The sequence below is a fragment of the Neofelis nebulosa genome, chromosome 3 (genome assembly GCF_028018385.1).
Source record: "Neofelis nebulosa isolate mNeoNeb1 chromosome 3, mNeoNeb1.pri, whole genome shotgun sequence".
NCBI classification, from domain to species: Eukaryota; Metazoa; Chordata; class Mammalia; order Carnivora; family Felidae; genus Neofelis; species Neofelis nebulosa.
The window spans coordinates 36,280,861-36,300,838 of NC_080784.1; the positions used below are offsets into that span (position 1 = coordinate 36,280,861).

Sequence of the window (19,978 nt, forward strand, 5' to 3'; positions counted from 1 at the left end):
TGATGAGGGCATCAGGGAATGTGGAGAAGCTGGGACAGGGGATGAGGAACGGGCCAGTGGGTTCCTGGAGAATAATCATTTGCACAAGATGGGCTGGACCTACCAACTTAGAAGCAGATCACGGTGAGGACCAGGGTGGACAGAACAGATGGTGTGCACGTAGGTCTTGTTCTTCCAGCTGCTGTTTAACCAGTATTGGGGCCCAGGCCACACCCAGGCTATGGCCCTGTCATTCACAGGTCTCCCCCACCCCCATCCCGGCAGAGCAAGGCACCAGCACCTCTTCCCACCCACAGGCCTGGAAGACAGGATTGCCAGGAAGTATATAAAGGAGGCCCAACCTGGGGCGGCCCCAGGGAAGTCCTTGGCCTCCTGCATGACCTTTCTTCTCTGGGACAAGGACTGCCTGGGCATTTGATACACTTTGTGCAGACAGGTGGCAAGAGTCATTGGACCTGACTTCACATTCGTGTGGCCCAGACAACTTAACTTCTCAGCCTCGCTCTCTCGTCCTATAAAACAGAATCATATACCTATCATTGAGACGCTTATGTCAGAGAACACACGTGTAGCACCTCATGCCCTGCTCAACTCCCAGCAGCTGCCAAGGACTGGAGTTTTCTTTCTTGGCAGAGCAGCCGGCCCAGACGGTGCCACTGCTGTCGCCTAGCAGGATCCACCAGACCCCAGGACTCTGAAACCTTGGGCGAGAAGAGTTGCTTCGGGTAAGCTGTGCCCCACCACTCCCAGCTTCCCGCAATTGATTGCTCAAAAACCCAAGCTCAAAGAAGAAAGTAAACAAACACACGAGAGCTTTGGTGTGGAACTGGAGCACACAGAAGGAAAACATTAGGAGCAGAAGAACTAGAAATGTCATCTAGTCCAGCAACCCCATGGCCACTCCGGAATCAAAACAGCCTGCACACAAGGCCACATTCAGCTCCCATCTCTGGTTTCTCCCCACAATCAGGCCTTGCCCTGGGCCCTGTGACGTGAGTTCTCTCTCAGCATTGCTTGTCAGACTGCTGTCTGGTCCTGGGGGCTGCCCCATTCTGCCTGAGACCCCGGGGGCTGAGATCTTTAGAGACAATGATGGTGCTTTTCCAGCCTCCCCTTTCACACACACACTCAACATCCCACCTGGTTCCCAGCACAGCTGACAGCAGAGAGAATTCCCACAACGCTAAGCAGGAGGAGCCCTCTCCTGCCCAGAAGGAAAAGGACTGGCAAGGTCCCTGGTATCCAGATTTATTTGACATTCTCTTTCAGAGGGGACTTGGGGGTTGGAGGAGCTGGGGAGGCTGGAGGGCAGCACACATCAGTCTTCTGGGAAAACACCTGGAATAGGCCAGTCCTCTGAGGCCCAGCCCTTCCTGGGCACTACAGCAGCAGGATGGCCCACACAGCCCAAGCCCAGGGCTTGGCAGCCTTTGGGAAGAGGGTGCCTTCAGGCAAGACCTCTTACCAGGCCTTGGGCACTAAGGAGGTGCTGTGTCCCTCTCCCACCTCACTCCCAATCCCAGCTGGAGGCAGGAAGGCAAAGGGGGCAGCAGGTAAGCTGGACTGAAAGAGGAGGAATCTCCTCCAGGCAGAGGCGGCCTTTGGTCTCTGTTAGGTTAGGAAGCTGGTCCTTGTTAGAAGAACCCCATGGGGGTGAAGCTGGGAGCTGGTCCCTGTTAGAGGAAATGCCATAGCAGGGCGGGGTGGGGGGCTCCAGGGTCTGGTCTCAATAAGGCCTGGAAACAGTCTCCACTTCAAAGCAGACCTCTATATTTGGGGAGTGTGGTAGGGGAGGAAATAAAAAGGCTGTTGGAGGAATGTTTGTGAGTTGTGGGTGGGAAGCAGTCCAGGGGGCTTCGAGGGGGCTCCAAAGAATGGCTGCTGGAGTTGTCTGCAGATGCCAGCAGCTCAGGTCTTGGGGAAGGGAGGGAGGGGGGATCTTTTCTCCCTCCTGTAAGTGCTACCGCTCCCCACCCCATCCTGGCTTGGCTCTGAGTTGCCACGGAGACCACCACTCAAACCGGAGCTACATAATTTCCAGGGAATGTCCCAAATTTCTGGGTCCTCCGGGAGACACCTGAAAGAGAAAAAGAGAAAAGGCATTCCCTAAACTTCTTTATTTAGTAGGAATGTGGGGGTGTGGGACCTTCTCCCTACTGGCAGCCCGCGGAACTGCATGTGGAGTCCCTGTCCCAGGGACGAAGGATTTGCTTTCCTCATTTCTGCCCCCTAGCGGGCAGTTGGGCAAAGCTACACTTCCTAAATTCAATGACTCGGAGTTTGAGTACTCTACAGTGTATAACTTTGCACACAGCACTGAATTACCCAGCCTTCCTCAGGAAAGTAAGCAGGAGGATGAATTCAGACCTTAAATCTGAGGTTTAGCAGACCTTAAATATGGAGGAAACTCACTGTTCTCACCTTTATTTTTAAAAACAATTTTAAAAAGTTTTTTAATGTTTATTTTTTGAGAGAGAGAGAGAGAGAGAGAGAGAGAGAGAGAGAGAGTGCAAGCGGGGTAAGGACAGTGAGAGAGTGAGACACAGAATCGAAACCAGGCTCCAGGCTCTGATATGTCAACACAGAGCCTGATGCGGGGCTCGAACTCAAAGACCACGAGATCATGACCTGAGCCGAAGTCAGACGCTTAACCGATTGAGCCACCCAGGTGCCCCTAAAAACAAACTTTTTAATGTTTCTTTATTTTTGAGAGAGAGAGAGAGAGAGAGAGAGAGAGAGAGTGACAGAGAGACAAAGTGTGAGTGGGGAGGGGCAGAGAAAGAGGGAGACACAGAATCAGAGGCAGGCTCCAGGCTCCGAGCTGTCAGCACAGAGCCTGATGCGGGGCTGGAACCCACAAACCATGAGATCATGACCTGAGCCTAAGCTGGATGCTTAACCAACCGAGCCATTCAGATGCCCCACCTTCAATTTATTTTTTTAAATGTTTATTTATTTATTTATTTTGGGAGAGACAGAACCCCAAGCAGCCTCCACACCCAGTGTAGAGCTGGACGTGGGCCTCCATGTCACCACCATCAATGACCTGAGCCAGAATTGAGTCAGACACTTAACCCATCGAGCCACCTAGGCGTCCTTCACCTTCACCTTACAGATGGGACAGACAGGCAAGGCCTAAAGAGAAGGCCGAGTGAATTCCCCAAAAGCACTTAGGGGTAGAGGTGGGAGTAAAATCCAGGCCTTGGGTCTGCTACAACCCCAAAGAAACCCATGTTCTGGGGGTGGAAAAGGGGGAATGCTAGAAGACACAGGAATATAAAATGAAAATAAAGTCCTGAACCTTCCCCTGCTAGCAGGCTGGCATCTTGACTTCCTTATGAGCAGCCTATGCTCACCCTGTCCCCAGGCCTTGCCGATACTGTTCCCCTACCTGGGATGCCTCCCCTAATCCTTCCCCTGCCCTTCAAGGCCTAGCTCCCCAACTTCCTCCAGGAAGCCTTCCCTGTCCAAAATGATAACCACTAGCCACATGTAGCTACCGAGCTCTTGGACTGTACTAGCGTGACTAAGATACTGAACTTTCCAAGTCTTTCCTCTAAAAGCACTGTGGCTTATACCACAAAAGTGGTGCTTTTTCTTCTTGTGTACATTTGCAAAGCTTTATTAGTAGTAAAGAAAAATAATTCAAAAGCAGGGGCACCTGGGTGGCTCAGTCGGTTAAGCATCCAACTCTTGATTTCAGCTCAGGTCATGATCTCACAGTTTGTGAGTTCAAGCCCCGCATCGGGCTCTGTGCTGTCAGTGTGGAGCCTGCTTGGGATTCTCTCTCTCCCACTCTCTCTGCCCCTCCCCTGCGCTCTCTGACTGTCTCAAAATAAATAAATAAACTAAGTAAGTAAATCCAGCAAAAGCAGAAGTGTACAGAGGAAAATGAGGATGTGCCCCCCAAGCCCACCCCTCTGAGGCAAGCACTGTTAACACGTTAGTGCTCCGTGATCGCTGGTGTGTCAGAAACTTGGTCAGCAATGAGGTGCTAGGATTCAAATGAGAAACGGTGGGTTGCCAGGTCAAGAGACTGCCCCTGGGGCCACCAAGCAGTCTTGCCACCCTTTAGGCTCGGCAGCCTGCTGTGGGAGGGGGCTCTGGCTGCTCGCTACTCTCTGAAAACGGCCCCTTCCTCTGAAGCTGAGGCCTGTATGGCCCTGCCCACTTGGAGGAAACAGGCTGTGTGAAGCCTGCTGGGTTGGTCACCTTGAACCAGGCCAAGGCCAACTTGAGGCTTCCTGCTTTAGTCCTTTGCCTGAGCTGCCCTAGGACCAGCCCTAAGGGCCGGGATCTTTCTCTACTCCCTCTTGTGGGCAGGGGAGCCAGCTGCTAACTGGGGGTGGGGGTGGGTATATTTGGATGTGAGACTTGGTCCTTTCCATCAGAGACAGGTGTGTGGTGGGAAGGACCAGGGCTGTGAGGGTCAGGAACGCTGCTGTCTTGAGTCCATGCTGACTTCATCAGTGACCCTAGGCTTGTCGGTCAGACTGCAAATCTTTGCTGAATCGACACTGGCAGGCCGACAGCCCACTAAATCTTCCCAGGGACCCCAAGATACCCACTCTGACCTGTCCCTTGGGTCATCCCCCAGTACCCTGAGATATTCCCCAGCTATCCTGCCCAGAACTCACAGATATCCCCTTCTGGTCTGCCCCTTAGCCCATCTCCCTGGGACCCTGAAATACCCCTTCCAACCTGCCACCCCCCAGCCCACCTGCCAGGCCCACATACCCACAAACCAGCCATCATCACACTGCTGCATGACGTCCACCCGATCCCCCTCCCGCAGCTCCAGCTCATCCTCATTCTGGGGCCGGTACTGGTACATCGCCCGATACCTGTGGGAGACAGCATCATGGCAACAACTAGAGTCTGGCTCCTGCCTCAGATCAGGCCCAGAGAGTCTAACTCAAGTGTTGCCATGTCCTCTGAGTTTTCCAGACAATCCCATTGGCCCCTGGCCCAGCTTCTAGAATGGCAACTCTGTCTGGCTTCAGTGCATCCTTTCCCAGGCCTGCACCCTGTGCTCCAAGCCCTAACTACCCCAACCCCTCCTCCTCCGAGCTCCCAGTGCCTTCAGGTCTGTTCTACCAGTTCCCACACTTCACACATACACGCACTGACCTCAGGGCTGGAAACACAGTAAGGAGACTGAGGCCAAGGGGCAGAGTGTGGGAAACTTGCTTTAAGGACAAAGGGCTAGCAGAGACAGGTCAGGACCACCACAGACAAGTGGCCCCCCCAGCAAATCATCCATCGGTGCCAAAGGCAGGAGTTTACCAAATCTATCTTAGTGGGAAAAGGGCAAGCTATGGTGTGGGGGGGGGGGTCACTGTGCTCAGCACTGCCTGCAAGCAACACTCCACCCCTGACCAAGCACCCCCAGATGGTACTCACGGGGTCCAGTGTATCTGAGTGGTGTTGGGGGAGGTCCCCAGGTCCACGGGATGGCTGGAGCCTCCAGGATGGGACAGAGCTGACCCAGGGGTGCCTAAACCCTGGGGATCCACAGGAGGAAAGGCAGGTACATGCAGGCATGAGGGAGGGGAAGTGCAGCAGGCCCTCCCACTTTACCTCCTGCCCCCATCTCATCCTCTGAACCCCCACGGCAGAGAGGTCTGTCTGAGCATTGCACTTCACAGGGGCTGGGAAGCTGAGGCCCAGCTAGGGTAGGTGGCCGATTCTAAACACCAGCACAAAGCCAGGCATGGGACGTGCCTCATGCTCACATAGGTTTCCTGAGTGAATGGATGAGCACAGGAGTGAGCGTACCTGTTTGTGGACTATGTCAGTGTAAGAACCAATGATAACTTTTCCCCATCAGCTACTATAAGCTTTTAGTTCAAACCGACCCGAGTACCCTCTCCAGTGGGAATTATTATCCCCATTCCACAGCGGAGAAAACCTAAATCCAGAGACTGTATGTCATCTGCCTAAGGTCAGACGCAAGGGAATGGCAGACCTCTGACTCCCACATGACCCTGTCCTAGAAACTGATACAGGCCAATCACAAGAGTGGAGTCTATATGGTCAGGAGGTCGGGGCTGGCTTTGGGGTCACACCTAAAACTAGCTGGCTGCCCCATGCCTTCCTGGGCTGCAGCGCAAGAGCCAGAACCAACTTGAGAGGTCTGTGGTCTACAAGGCCAGGGTGGCTCTGCCGTGCAAGGTTCTGCCCAGCTATTCCACTGATCTGTCCTGGGGCAGACTAGGAAGGAATCCAAAGGATTCTGTCAAAGGAATGGAGGAAATAGTGTGGGAAGCAGGGATCAGCTCTCTAAGCTGAGGCAGGTCACCTTACCTGGCCCTGGGCTCTGGGCTCCTGGGTGGGGAAGGAGAAGCCAGTACGGCGGGGGGAGGTCTGGCTCCCCCAGTCAGGATCGACTGGGCTGTGTGGTGCTAATGGGGAGCTGGAGTGCCGGGCCAGACGGGCAGTGGTCAGACGGGGAGATGCAGGGAGCTGGGGGCCATCGTCACAGATCCGGACCCGGGGATCACGGCACACCTGCACGTAGCTGGCAGGGAAGATGCCCTGGCGCGCTGTGCCGGAGATGCGCCCCTCGTACCAGTTCTCATTAACCTTGCGGATCAGGCAGATGCGCTCCCCCTGGGGGTGCAGAAAAGCATCAGCATCTGCAAGGCCCTCCTGGGCACCATGCCCCTGCGGGTGCCCACGGGGGCTGTCTCATTTAAACCTAATGCCTTGCACAGAGCAAGTTCAGAGCAGGTCAGCAGGTTGTGCAGTCACGTCACTAGAAGGTGGTGGAATCAGGAGCCAAGCCCCGGCTGCCTGGGCTCTTCCCACAACATGCCGCACTGGGCACGGATCAAGTCCTGCCTCTTTGGGAAGCCTATGTGACATGTACCCCTCTGACTCCAAAGCACCCTCTCCCCGGAATTCCAGTCACAGGGGAACCTGGTGGCTCTGCCAATTTCAAGTTGTGTGGCCTCGGACAAGTTACTGTGCCTCTCTGAGCCTAGTTTCCTCACATGTTAAGTGGGGATAGCAATCGTGTTGCTGTGAGGAGCAAGAGAGATCAGTGGCCGACCGGTAAGAAGCACTGGACAGCCATCAGTCGCCACTGCCGTGACACGGTCCTGTCCCTGCCTCTTCACTGGGTGATCTATCATCAGTGCATCAAAAAACAAACTCCCAGGGACAGCCAGTGTGTCCTCAAGCCCACATGCTGACTGACATTAGGCAGGGCTGCCCTGGGGAGGATGGTCTCCAGCCCTCTCCCGCCCCCCACCTCTCACTACCCAGCCAGCTCCTTCCCTCTCTCTCCCTGGGGCTAGCTCTTCTGGAGGACCTTCACTAGGGGCATTCACGGTCTCTGCCCCCAAAATCAACCAAAGCGAGACCAGCTCCCCGCTTTCTAGGACTTTTTCAAACTTCCTTATGATCTATAGTAAAAATTAACATTCTAATAACAACCCAGTACGCACACACCCACATAAGTACATATGTAAGTGCCTAAAACTTTGATAAAATACCCTTTCTACATGCAAGGCATTATAAGATTTCCATTCTGTTCTTATAAAAATGCTGATTATGATCCTCACAGCCTACCAACCTGCAACTGAAAAAAGCACAACTACTCTAGAAGTTTCAAACTTTTAAACAATGGGCTAAATTAGGGGGAAAATATGCAAAGAGATTAGGAAAATTTTTAAATACTGGGAGAAGATGGGTACATTTGACTCCTTAAAAAAATGTTTTAACTACACATATTTACCCATGTCCTCACCGGCCCCTGACCGCCCCCCCCCCCTTCCTGCCTGGCCGCACCTTGCGGAAGGACAGCTCCACCTCCAGATCCCCCTTGAAAGTGTACTGGGCCACTGCTTCTCCATACTCCAGCACCTGGTAGGTTGGAGGCTTGATGGGCTTAGGGATCTCATCTGCAGGCAGCACCTAGAGGAAGAAAGGTTAAGCCTGGGCAACAACTGGGCAGACCTGAGGCTCCCGGGAGGGTGAGGTAACAAAGAGAAGATGGTATCGGTGAGATGTGCCCCAGAAGCCAGCAAGGATACAGACAGCAGACACAAGCTTTGGGGTGGCCAGGGTGAGCACAGCCAAGGGGTGGTTAGTCCCAGAAGGCTACTGGAGGAAGAATTTCCCCTGTGGTATGTGGAGTAGGCAGTGGAAGAACAAAGATGGAAGTCAGTCCTAAGAGACAGTTTAAATTAGAGTACAGAAGTAAATGAAGAGTTCTAAAAAGCAGGGAACATCTTGCAACCTGATCTAAAAGTGAGGATCTAACACCACTGCCGATACCAAGTATCCTTCTTCCCTGTCCCTTCTACCCCACCAGGTGCCTAGAATCCCCACATTCCCTTTGCTTCACCCTATTCATAAAAAAAATCAAGAAGCTAGTAAACTATTTCATACTAATATGTAAATGACTAATAACACGGGATACTGCGTATATTTGGTGGAGTTTCAGAATCACAGAGACTGTTCTGAAAGTAAGGGAGGCCTACTGATTCTTATCAAATCAAGAGCCCAAATTAAACAATAACCCAATCCATGGGTCAAAGAGGAAGTCACAAAGGAAATGAGAAAATACTTTGAGTTGAATTAAAAAAAAGCAAAACATCAAAACCTGTGGAGCATAGTTAAATCAGTGCTTACAGAGAAATTTATATCATTAAATACTCAAGGAAAATAAAGTTTTATTTATTCAAGTAAATTCTACTCCCAATGTGAAGCTCAAACTCACAACCCCAAGATCAAGAGTCGCATGCTCTACCCACTGAGCCAGTCAGGCACCTCTGGATCTTGTACTTAACCACTTGTCTCTGAACCTTACAAGCGCATCTGTAAAGTGGGGATGACTGATCTCTTCTCAGGTTAATGAGAGAACAAGGAAGGTACTACAGATGAAGAAAGTGATGCATGTATATGTGATGTGATTAGAAAGCTGTCACACACTACATGCCCTTGCCAGTTGCCCTCGGGATCCTTCCCAAAGACAGCTTGAGAGAGCTGCTGAATGGTGAAAGTCTGGGCACAAGAATGGGGTCACTTGGTTCTCCTCCATGGGCTGCGCTCTACCTTTAGTCCTCATTTAAGAAACATGTCCTGAGTACAGGCAAAGTACTGGGTGCGGCCCTGGGGGGGCCAAGGGCATGAATGAGGCTGACCAGGCCCCTGCCCCTGGAGTTCACAGTTTTACCTATCAGGAAGCCTGTGAGATGTGTGGGAAGCAGTCAGCTCCAGAGAAGGGCTGTGGAGGGGTCAGTGCGTCTGCACTCTAAGTCTCTGCAACCCATCCGCCCTCCAGGCCGCACTCCTGCTTGCTCTCCTGCTTACGTCCACATAATTGGCAGGGAAGATGCCCAGTCTACCATGGTGCTCCCCTTCCAGCCAGTTCTTGTCCACCTCCTTGTGGATGTAGACAATGTCACCCTTCTTCAGAGTCAGCTCCCTGCAGGCCAGAGTAAGGACATCCAGCAAAGTGAGGCCCTCCCAATCCTCCTTCCCTTCAGACCCTGTCTAATGCACCCAGAGTCTCACCCACCTCTGGGGAGGCCCCGGCAGCCCTGTCCTCCCCTCCTCCCATAGGGTGCAGAGACAGTCCCGGGGGTGGGGAGGAGAGAGAAGGGCACTTACTTGGGGGACTGTGCCTGGAAGTCAAACTTGAGTCTGGCGGCCTTCCTCTGGGCAGGAGGAGAGGACAGAGGGAGTCACCTCAGTCAAGCAGGCGGCGGGTCTGAAACAGCCATCACGGGGACCCACCCCAGACCCCCTCGCACCCTGACCCTAGTGCTTTCACCCCTCCTTACCTTCTTCTCTTCCTTCCTGGCTGGGCTGCCCCCTCGTTCAGAGGCACTAGGGTCTGTGGAGAAGCGCTACCTCAGCTTGGGAACGCCACGTCTGGGGGGGCGGAGTTGGGATGGTGTTCCGCTCCCCCACCCCATGACAGGGACCAGTGGAAGCAGGGGGCTCTATGAACGTCCTGCCTCCCCACCCAACCCCCCCACCCCCCCACCCCCCCACCGCCCCTCACCCCCAGCCCAGGCACCAGCATAACTGGTGCGTGGTGGCCGGCGTCTGGGTGAGAAAAAGAGCTGGTCCTTACCCCGGGCCGAGGTAGGGTAGACAAAGTCCCTGCGACCTAGGAAGGGGCTTGTTCCATCCGCCATTCTGTGGTGGCTCAGGGGCCGGGAGGAACCCTGGTAAAGTGCATTCGGGTAACTGGAGCTCCAGGCGGAGGCCGGGCTGCGCGGGACACAGCGAGTGAGCCACCTGTCCGGGGCCTCACACCCTACGCCGCTCACCCCTGCCCTCCCAAATGTCTCCCCGCATCTCCCGCCGCCTCCTCCCAAGGCGTCTCCCACGTCCCGGGCTCTGAACAGGATGTCCTACTTCCCCAGCGGTCGCGGCCGGGAAAGGGTGCGGCCTGGGGCCGCAGGAGGGCGCGTGGGAAGCGCGAGGCTCCCTCGGCCTCGCTCCGCCGCTGGCCGCGGCCACCCAGTCCTCGGACGGGGACAGGTTTCCCTCCGCGGCCACTGGCCAACCTCCCAGGCCCCTCCTCCCGCGCCCTCCGCGGGGCTCGCCCCCCTTCCCAGCGCGGCCGCCCCCTCCCCGCGCCACGTCCCCGGCGCCCCGCCGGGCCACTCACCGCGCTGGAGGCCGCGGCTCCCGGCACCGTCGGGGCACTTGGGAACTCTGTGCGGGGAGACCGGGCGCGGTCAGGGCCCGGGACGCCGGGGCCCCGCGGCAGCCGAGGCCGCCGCCTCCGGAAAAGTTTGCGGCTCGGAAGGGCGGGAGGGGTGGGAAGGGGCAGGAGGGACGCGGGGTCCTAGAGTCGCCCGCGCAGGCGGGAGGGCCGGGAACCCGGGAGGAGCCGACGAGCCGGGGGAGGAACCGTGGGGTGGCGGAAGAGGGGAGGCCGGCCCAGGAAACTGGGGCCGGGTAAGGGTTGGGGTCCCTGCGGGCCGAGGTCCTGGGGGGTGGGGGGGTGCGGGGCGGGGCGAGGCCGGGGCGGGGAGCCCCCGGCACTAGGACGTCAGGCTGACGTGGAGTCGGCCTGGAAGGGTTCTTAGGGGTCATTTGGAAAAGTCAACGCCCTGCATTTTATAAAGGAGAGAGCAGACAGGGATGAAGTCCGTCCAAGGTCGCGCTGGAGGCAACACCTCTGGTCTGCCTGCCCCTCCCACCCACGCTCAGCTGCTGCGGGCTCAGGGTCCCAGGAGGGGACTGGGAGGCCGGTACCTTGGGGGATGGCTGCCGGGTCTCAATTGACCGAAGGTCCTTGTCCAGCTCCGCGCTCAGCTTGGCCAGCTCTCTCTCCAGCAGGACCTGGGGGCGGGTTATGGGGAGAGACTTGGGCAGTAACGGGGGTGGGGAGAGGGAGGAAGGGGCGGGAGCGCGGGGTGGTGGAGGACACAGTGCGGGAGCGCTGATCGAAGGTCAGATGTGAGAAACCCAATGGGCAGCTGGACAAAGCACGCAGTGCTTGGGTAAAGGGCAGGCTCCTTGCCTGTGGGCCTGCCCAGAGCTGTCTCAGGGTATCAGGATGGCCTTTCCACAGCTTCTCACTGGCCCCTCCCATCTGACCGGGCTCGCCCATCCCTACTCCCATGATAGTACCTTAGTACTTCCTGATAGTGTCTGTTGTCTTGTTACTTCCCTGCTCCAGAGCCTATAAGGCTCCCTATTTCCTCTCTGATCAAGTCTTCTGTGCTTTCCACAGCCTGTACTCCACCTGCTCTCCCTCCTGCTGCCCCTCCAGCCTTTGCCTCTGTGTCTCCCCACACTGAGTGCTCTCTCTCTGGCTCAACAAGCTCTCCCAAATCTTGAGAGCCCAGCTCCACCTCCAAGAACACTTCCTGACAAGTCCACACTGACCACTCCCTTCTCTGGTCCTGCTTTGGTCAATAGACATTTATTCAACACATATTTGAGTGTATACTGTATGCCAGGTACTGTCCCAGGTGCTGGGCGTACAGAGGTCAACTCTATGGGACTGGAGAGGGTCAGAGCTTTGGGTCTCTGGCCTTTGCCCACGGTCACTGGGGCCAATACCACCCAGGAGTCTCCCTCATTTATCCCCCAACATAGCTGTCACTCTCCTTCACCAGCCTATCCTGCAGCACTCACCTCAATGGGCTGGGAGGGCTTCTCAACAGGGTCATCCACTAGCGGTTTCTTGGGCTAAGGGTGGGAAAGGTAAGTCAGAGGGGGTGAATCCCCTTTCCAAAATGCACTAGCTAAGGAGTATGACCACTCTCAGAGGGCCAGGAGGACACTCACCTTCTGCCCACTCTCTAGTTCTTGCAGAAATTGGTTCCAAGAATCTTCCGTCCAGACATTTTCCACTTTCTCTTGGCGTCTGAGCACCTGCATGGAAGTTGGTGGGCATGTGCCAGGAGACTGTCCAGGCTCAAAAAGTAGGCTTGTAGGCCACTGCCTCACCCCTGTGCCTGCCAGTGCCCTCCTAAGGATTCTGGGCTTTCATGGCTGCACAGGACAGGCCCCAAACTGAAAGGGCATTATCTATACTCTTTCGGCAGAGGGGACTGGCCAAAGGGCACAGCATTGGGGGTAGTGTGGGGAGGATGCTGGGAAGGCTACCTGATGTGGGGTCTGGTGTAGGGAGGATGCTCCAGGATTACAGTTGAAGGTGCTTCTAGAAGACTCTTCAAAGGGGTCCCAACTTCTTCTAAAGACAGGGGAGGACATCTCTTCAGTTTCCTTTTAGGGAGACTGAGGCATACGTGAAAACACAGCCCTGCACATACACACATCACCCCTCACTACTGGCTCCAGCCTGCGAAAGCAGTGTTACATAGTGGAAAGTTACGAGCTCTGAGTTCAAATGCCAGCTCTACCACTTAGCTGTGACCTTTTGGCAAGTTACAGGGCTCTCAGAGCCTCAGATGCGATACCTATGAGTAGGATTCCCACCTTCATGAGGGTGTGGTGAAGCTATGGCTAGACCTTTCCTACTGACCTTGGTGAAATACTCTACATTCGTGTTCAGTCTGGCCCCATGGCTGTGGCTATGTATGTCTGTGCAGCTTTGATGAGGCTGGTCTTTCTGGCTGTCACAGCTGAGCGGTCTTACACACATGCCTGAGTGTGGGACCATATCCTAGTCCAAGGAAAACCCAGGGCAGGGGAAAGAGCCTGTGGCCCTGACTCAGGAGCCTGGGTAAGCTATTTCTCTTCCCTCAGCCTCAGTCCCTTAAGGGTTCTGGATTCAGTGATGTCATCTGTGAAAACACTCCAGCCACCAAAGCTCCACACGGTCACATTTGCCCTAGTTCCCCTCCAGGGCTCCTTTCTTGGCTGGCTTAAATGTTCCAGCCTCTGTTGAGTTTGAATGTTTCCACCAAGTGGATTCACTGTACCAAGCTTATCAAATGATGGAATGTCTGACCGGAAGGTGAGGATTTATTGGCTGTATGACTCTATTCTCTATTTTAGAAATAATGATATTAGTAATAACAGTGGTAATGAGAATAGAATACACCATTCCTAATTTAAGGGAGCTCTAGTCATATTTAATCCTGTATATTAGTGATATTTGTGGAGACTTGCTATGTGCCTTTATACTCACAACCACCTTGTGGTCCCCACTCAACAGATGGCTGAGATTGGTTAAGGTGCCCAAGGTCACATGGCTAGTGGCAGCACAGCAGCTTGAATCCAAACTCTGGGTTCAAATCTTGAGCTCTTAGCCTCTATCTTACTGATGACACCAAGAGCCACAGGCCAGTTATGGCCACGCTAATGAGGGTAATCCCTTCCTATAAAGGAATAAGAAACCCATTGATTTCACTGTGAGCAGAGCTCCTGATTCTCAAGGTCTGGCTGAGCCCCTCCAGGACCCTGGCAGCCTGGGCTGGGCTTGTGTGGTTTGTGCAGAACAAAGGAACTACATCCTTCACTTGTGTGGAAGGGTACCTCTCTCATCCTCATCTCCCCCGACTTGGGAGGAAACTTGGGATCCTCTGCGCCCCTTGTTTTCTCTAAGGCTGTGGAGTGAATGGCCACAGGTCCACACCCAGCCTGTGGGCCACTCCACTCTCCACCCCATGTGACCGGTGGATCTTTGGTGTGATGAGTTCCTGCTACCAACCACAAAAGAATCACAGGCATTCCTGACCAGGAGTGGGTGCAGAGTCCACCCCTGCCCGCCATTCCCCTTTGGCCCTGGCTGCGAGGAGGGTATCTGGAGTGGTAGGGACCCTAAGGAGGAGCAGAGCTGTGGGGTAGGGCGGAGGGAGGGGGGCACAGAGAGGCTGCACCGGCCATGGCCACCAGGGGGTGCCAGTCCCCACAAGGAAGCTAGCACCCCTCTGCAGCACTTGGGCCCCTTTCCTAGGATGGCTCACCCACTCAGAGAAGAGGCCTGGCCTGGCCTGGCAGCCGGTCTTTGCTGGGGCGCTGGATGCCTTGAGTCTGCAGAGGCCGCACAGGAGGAAGCCACTGAGGGTGGGAGAAGACAGGCCAGGGGAAGTGAGAGCTGAGCTTGAGGATACCTGGGTGACCACTGAAGGCTCTGGCACCCACGCTCACACATGCTGGTGGGTGGCTTGTGGGAACAGGGTTGGGCTTTGCACCAAGGGCTTCACACTCTTTACTAAATCTCCACAACTCTGGGGTAGGCAGTGTCCCCATTTTACAGATGATGAGAGAGAAGCCCAGAGAAATCAGAGCCAGGGCTAAGATGTCGACTGGACAGCGAAGCTGAGGTTTTTCATCGCCACCTACCAGGGGATTTGGAGCTCACTGAAAAAGGGCTATAGGAACTTCTCAAGTTGAAGGAAGCCAACGGGGGAGCCTCAAAGCCAGGCACGGCTTACGAGATGGGCAAATGCAGGCACTGAGTTGGGGCGGGCCACCCGCATCCCCTCACCTTTGGGTGATTCCTCAAAGGTCCAGTCCAGCTGCAGGTCTGCAGGAGCAGAAAGGACCAGATCAGGGATGGGGCCGCAAGTGAGGACACCGAGCCCTGTGAGGCTCCCTCAGCTGCTCCCAGCCATCCTCCTGCTAGAGCAGGGGACAAGAGGCTGAGTCAGGGCCTGAAGAATGTCCCGAGGGAGGGAAGGAATTAGGAGGGCAGTTCTCTGGAGGGCTTGAAATGCCTCTGGCAGACATCGGGCCTGAGTGAGCCAACCCAGGCAGCGGACTTGCCCAAACCCTCCTGTTCCTCCCTCCCCACGTTCCCACACACACCCTTTCCCTGACCTTTGTAAACCTGCCCTCACCATGTCAGGTTGGGGAAATTCCACCTCCCCTTCTCCCTCTTTCCCTTTCTGCACCCCCTTCTGGATGCCTGTCCTTCCCCCTTTGCCCAGACCTACTCCTCATGGAGCTCATGACTTTCCGGGGCCTCCTAGGAAAAGCTGCTGACCAGCCAACCCACTTGATCCCTTTGGCATGTAGACGTGCCACAACAGCACTTGTCTTAAATGCAAACCAAAGTGCCTCTCCCCAGATCCCATACGTCCTCCAGCTCCTAGACTGTTTGGCTTTCCTTTGCAAGAAACAGCTGTGCCATCACTAACTCACTGTCTCCAATGCCCCTTTTTGGTAAGCAGATTTCAGCTCCAACAGATTGCCCCCAACTGCTCTTATGAAAGACCCCAGTGACCTCCATGTTAACCAAATCAAAATGGTCAGTGTGCCTGGGTGGCTCAGTCAGTTAAGCCTCCAACTCTTGTTTTCTTTCAGCTCAGGTCACGATCTCACAGTTGGTGAGTTCCAGCCCGCATCAGGCTCCACTCTGACAGCGTGGAGCCTGCTTGGGATTCTTTCTCTCCTTCTCCGTCTCTGCCCCTCCCCTGCTCGCTCTCTCTCTCTCAAAAACAAACTTTAAAAATATTTTTTAAAATGGTCAATCTGTCACAGTGGATCATTCCTCCTGGAAAGTTCTTTTTCACTTGGGCTTCCCTGCTGTACCTTCTTTGTCTGCTTGTCTGATTCCCGCTCATCTCTCAAATCTCTGAACATCCAAGTGCCTGGGGACTCAGTCCTTGGGCCTCTGTCTATCTCCCCAGGTGATCCTGTCTAGTCTTCTGGCTTAAAAAAAAAAAAAAAAATACTGTCTATTGCAGGAATTCACATTGGAATTAGTTGGGGGGCTTTAAATCAAAATATCTTTGAGTGAATCCCAGGTATTTCCATCTGTAGCTTAGGCCTCACCCCTGAACTGCCGACTTGCATATCAACTGCCTGCTTGACACCCCCAAGCAGATGGACCTCATCTAAAACTGAACACCCCTTAGACTGTACCTGTCTCACTTCCCTGTACTTATAAGAGGGGCGCTCTTTGACTTGCTCAGGTTTCAAGTCATCCGTGACGTCTCTCCTTCATGCCACATCCAATCCATCAGCAAATCCCCATGACTCTGTCTCCACAATCCCACAAGTCCCACTGCTACTGCCCTGGTCTGAGACACTGTCCGTCTCTAACCTGGATTAAAGCCAGGCCCCCTAAGTGGTTCACCGCATCCTGCATCCTCGTCTCCTCCCCACCTGGCAGCCGGGCCTCCAGAGTCTCCTCCGCACCCGGCAGCCGGGGCCAGCCTCCAGAGCAGGTCACTCTTCTGCTCAGAACCTCCCAGCGGCTCCTCAGCTCTTACGGAGTAAAAGCCAAAGTCTGATAATGGCCCTAAAGGCCCACTGTGACCAGATCCCATCACTCTGCCTCTGTCTCCCACCAGTGCCCCTCTCACCCCAGCCCAGCCTCTCCTTGCTGCTCCAGAAAGGCCCGCTTCTGCCTCTGGGTCTCTGCCACTCCCCCTGCTGCCAGGCTCCTCTCCTGGATCTGCAGGGCTGACTCCTTTCCTCCCTCAGCTCTGCTCAGATGCCACCACCTATCAGGGCCTTCCCTGACCAGCCCGCACTGGGCACTGACCTCTTTTTTTCTCCCTCGCCCTTACCACAATCTGCCATATTAAATATTTATCTGTTCATTCTGTGTCTCCCTCTGTCTTCAGCTTCACTGCAGCAGCGACATTCTTTTTTATTCCCTGTTTTATCTTCAGCACCCAGAATAGTGCTCAGCACACAGTAAGTGCTCAATAGGTGACCGGGGGGCCGATGTGACAAATGAGTGACTGCATGGCTTCCTAGAACTCTCAGAGGATACCAGGGACAGTGTCTGGACATTGTCCCCCCTCCCCGCCCAAGGACAGAGAAGACTTTGGAGGCTCCAAACCCTTTGGCCTGTTTTAGGGACCGCTCACCACAGAGCCTGGGGTGGTGGAGACCTCCCTGAGGAGGTACGTTCCCTTTTCTGCCCATCCCTCCCCCTGCCTCAGGGGTGGAGCCCAATCAGGCAGAGAGAGGGCCCTAGAAGCGTGTCTCACCTGGCATTTTCCGGTGAATCTGCTGGAACATTCTTCGGTACCAGTCCCTGGGGCTGTCAACACTCTGGGGTCAGAAAAGACAAAGTCAGACCACCCTCTTGATATGAAGCCACAGGAGTTTTTCCACACTGGTCATTTCTCTGGCCACCCTTGAAGCCCCAGTGGGGGGGCTGTTGTGATATGTCTAATAACAGTAACTTCATGTAGCACATTACATATGAACAAGGTATAGGGAAGGATCTCCCTCAGTGATGGTCCCGAGGCTGTGAGATTTGGGGTGGTTTCTGTTTTCCCTCTTTGCTTTTCTATATTTCTGGTATTTCTACAACAAACATATATTTGCACACAATGAAAAATAAATGCAATAACACAGGGGTGGATTGTCATTTCATGGCCCCTGCCTCACCGGAGGCTGAAAACAGCTGTGGGAGGCATGTTACCAACTTCAGTTCCGGGTGGAGAACTGAAGGCAGGTGGCCGGCTCAAGACAGGCATGCAGTGGAAGAAAGGCAGGCTCCTCAGAGCCTGGGCCCTGGATCCTTCCATGCCTGCCACCGTGTGAGGCCTTCTCACTCAGAGGACTCTCGCTAGCTCATTCAGCCCAGTCCTTCACTCCTCGGCTGTGCTAGGCCCCGTGGCTATGAACAGAGGGGATCCCTGCCTCGCTCAGCCCTTACAGCAGGAACTCTGCTCCTCTGAGAACCTGGGGGCATTCTGGATCCCATTTCCCCCCACAGACCACTTGTGCAACTCAGACACACAAGAGCACCTGTAATTTTATGTGGCTTATGACCCCCCAAAACCCATCATGGCTGAGCCCTGCTTTAGTCTGAATTGGTTTGGGTGCATTCTTTGTGGCTCCCACTTTAATTCACAGAAGTGGAGATCAGCGCGGGTCCCTAGGCCCCATCTGTCAGCGGCCTCCAGCCCTGGACTCACAGATCGGGGGGCAATAGGCATGCCGCTCTCATCCACAGGCCCGATTCCTTCATACTTGATCCAGCGCTTGTCCCGACGCTTGTTGTCCTTGGTCCATGTGGCTGACCAGTTGTGGGGGTGCTGGGAGGCAGGGGTCTTCTGGCTCCCAGGGGGCTGGCTCCCAGGACCTGGCCAGGTCTGATACCAGGCAGGGTCTGTGGGAGTGTGCAGTAGAGCATTAGCAAAGGGCAGGGGCCCCACCTGGACTTGTTTGTCCCTTTGCTCTTCAGAACACTGATCCTGTGGGTGCAAAAAATTTAAACATCTCCTTGTTTGTTTGGACTGATGGCTTGGACCCTACAAACTTCCCCATCCCCAGCAAGACCACAGGCCTTTGTTTATTTTTTAAGTTCGAGTGAATGAAAGTGGATTTTTCCCGAGAAATCTGTGCCCAAGTCCACCCTATCCTTTCCTCGGGCTGCCCTAAAAGTCTTCAGAATGAGGGCTGCGAACCATTACTGGCAGAGAATGCTGGGGACGGTCCCAGCTGGGAAGGCAGCAGGGTGCGGCAGAAAAGGGGTGGAGGGGACAAAGAATTCAGATGCCAGCTTGCCACCTACTGGCTGTGTGACCTGGGGCACAGCAAGCAACCTCTCAGTGACTCAGTTTCCACTTCTGTAAAACAAGGGTAATCATGGCAAAAATCCAGGGAGACCCAGTGTGTGTGACCGTGCCGAGCACAGTGCCTGACACACACTCACAAGCCTCTTTTTTTCTTTTAATGTTTGTTTTTATTTTCGAGAGAGACACAGAATGCGAGTGGGGCAGGGGCAGAGAGAGAGGGAGACACAGAATCCGAAGCGGGCTCCGGGCTCCAAGCTGTCAGCACAAAGCCCGACGCGGGGCTCGAACTCATGAGCTGCGAGATCATGACCTGAGCCAAAATCGGACGCCTAACCGACTGAGCCACCCAGGCGCCCCTCAAGGCTCTTGATAAGGGACAGAAACTCATTCGCCAGATGTGGCTACGACTCAACAGTGGCTACCATCCTCAACTTCCCCGGAACCTCAGCCCCCACGTCACCAGTGTAGCAGCAGAAGGTCTTCAGGCCTGGAAGGACCAGGGTTTGAATCTCGGTTCGGCCTCTGCAACTGAACATCCCTGAGACTCAGGTTCTTATTAGGAAGATGCCGATAATTGTAGCTTACCTTCCCAGGACTTCAAGGGATTAAATGAAATAAGGCTTGTGAATGTGTCTTTTCAGTGTCCTATAAGCTCTAAGTGTTCAACAATTATTTGTCAAATGAATAAACTACTTAACACAGAGCCTGCCTCAAGAGGATGCTCAATGAAGGAGGTCTCCCTCCTCAGGGGCCTTCAGGGTAGACCTGCACCCAGAAGGTCCCAGGATCTTCTGGACCCCATGGCCCAGACTCTGGTGACTGGTAGGAGCCTAGGAGCTGACGGGCTCTCAGAGCTGCGTCTCCAAACTTCCGTTTGGCTGGTGAGTACAGACTGGAGCAGCCCCTAGGCTCTGCTGTGGGGTTTGGCCCCCACACCTTCGGCAGACAACATATGCTCATGTTCCTCCACACTTCCATCCCAAATCCAAGCTATTCCATTGTCTGCTAGAGCTCCCCCAGCCTCCCAAGACTGTGTCCCCTGCATACTTCCTTCCCCTGGCACTGGGGTACAGGATGAGGGGAAGAGATGCGTCGGTCTG

General features: G+C 54.6%; 1 protein-coding gene across 9 annotated transcripts in view; it reads right to left on the bottom strand.

Moving 5' to 3' along the window:
- Positions 1-1,232: 1,232 nt before the first annotated feature.
- SORBS3 (sorbin and SH3 domain containing 3) overlaps positions 1,233-19,978 on the bottom strand; it is a 33,097-nt gene continuing 14,351 nt past the window's right edge. For 4 of the 9 annotated variants that reach the window (XM_058720356.1, XM_058720354.1, XM_058720350.1 and 1 more), the window contains 18 exons: positions 18,276-18,469; positions 17,337-17,400; positions 14,879-14,917; positions 14,355-14,448; positions 12,589-12,676; positions 12,268-12,354; positions 12,115-12,168; positions 11,227-11,313; positions 10,634-10,680; positions 10,091-10,230; positions 9,795-9,847; positions 9,622-9,668; positions 9,322-9,436; positions 7,795-7,920; positions 6,307-6,612; positions 5,404-5,504; positions 4,738-4,844; positions 1,233-2,077 (listed from right to left, as the gene is read on the bottom strand). In XM_058720356.1, the coding sequence (XP_058576339.1) occupies positions 2,016-2,077; positions 4,738-4,844; positions 5,404-5,504; positions 6,307-6,612; positions 7,795-7,920; positions 9,322-9,436; positions 9,622-9,668; positions 9,795-9,847; positions 10,091-10,230; positions 10,634-10,680; positions 11,227-11,313; positions 12,115-12,168; positions 12,268-12,354; positions 12,589-12,676; positions 14,355-14,448; positions 14,879-14,917; positions 17,337-17,400; positions 18,276-18,469 (1,811 nt within the window). In that variant the 3' untranslated portion in view covers positions 1,233-2,015. Of the gene's footprint in view, positions 2,078-4,737; positions 4,845-5,403; positions 5,505-6,306; positions 6,613-7,794; positions 7,921-9,321; positions 9,437-9,621; positions 9,669-9,794; positions 9,848-10,090; positions 10,231-10,633; positions 10,765-11,226; positions 11,314-11,604; positions 12,044-12,114; positions 12,169-12,267; positions 12,355-12,588; positions 12,677-14,354; positions 14,449-14,878; positions 14,918-17,336; positions 17,401-18,275; positions 18,470-19,978 lie in introns of those variants that run through there. The other 5 variants (XM_058720351.1, XM_058720352.1, XM_058720359.1 and 2 more) reach the window with 5 other exon arrangements.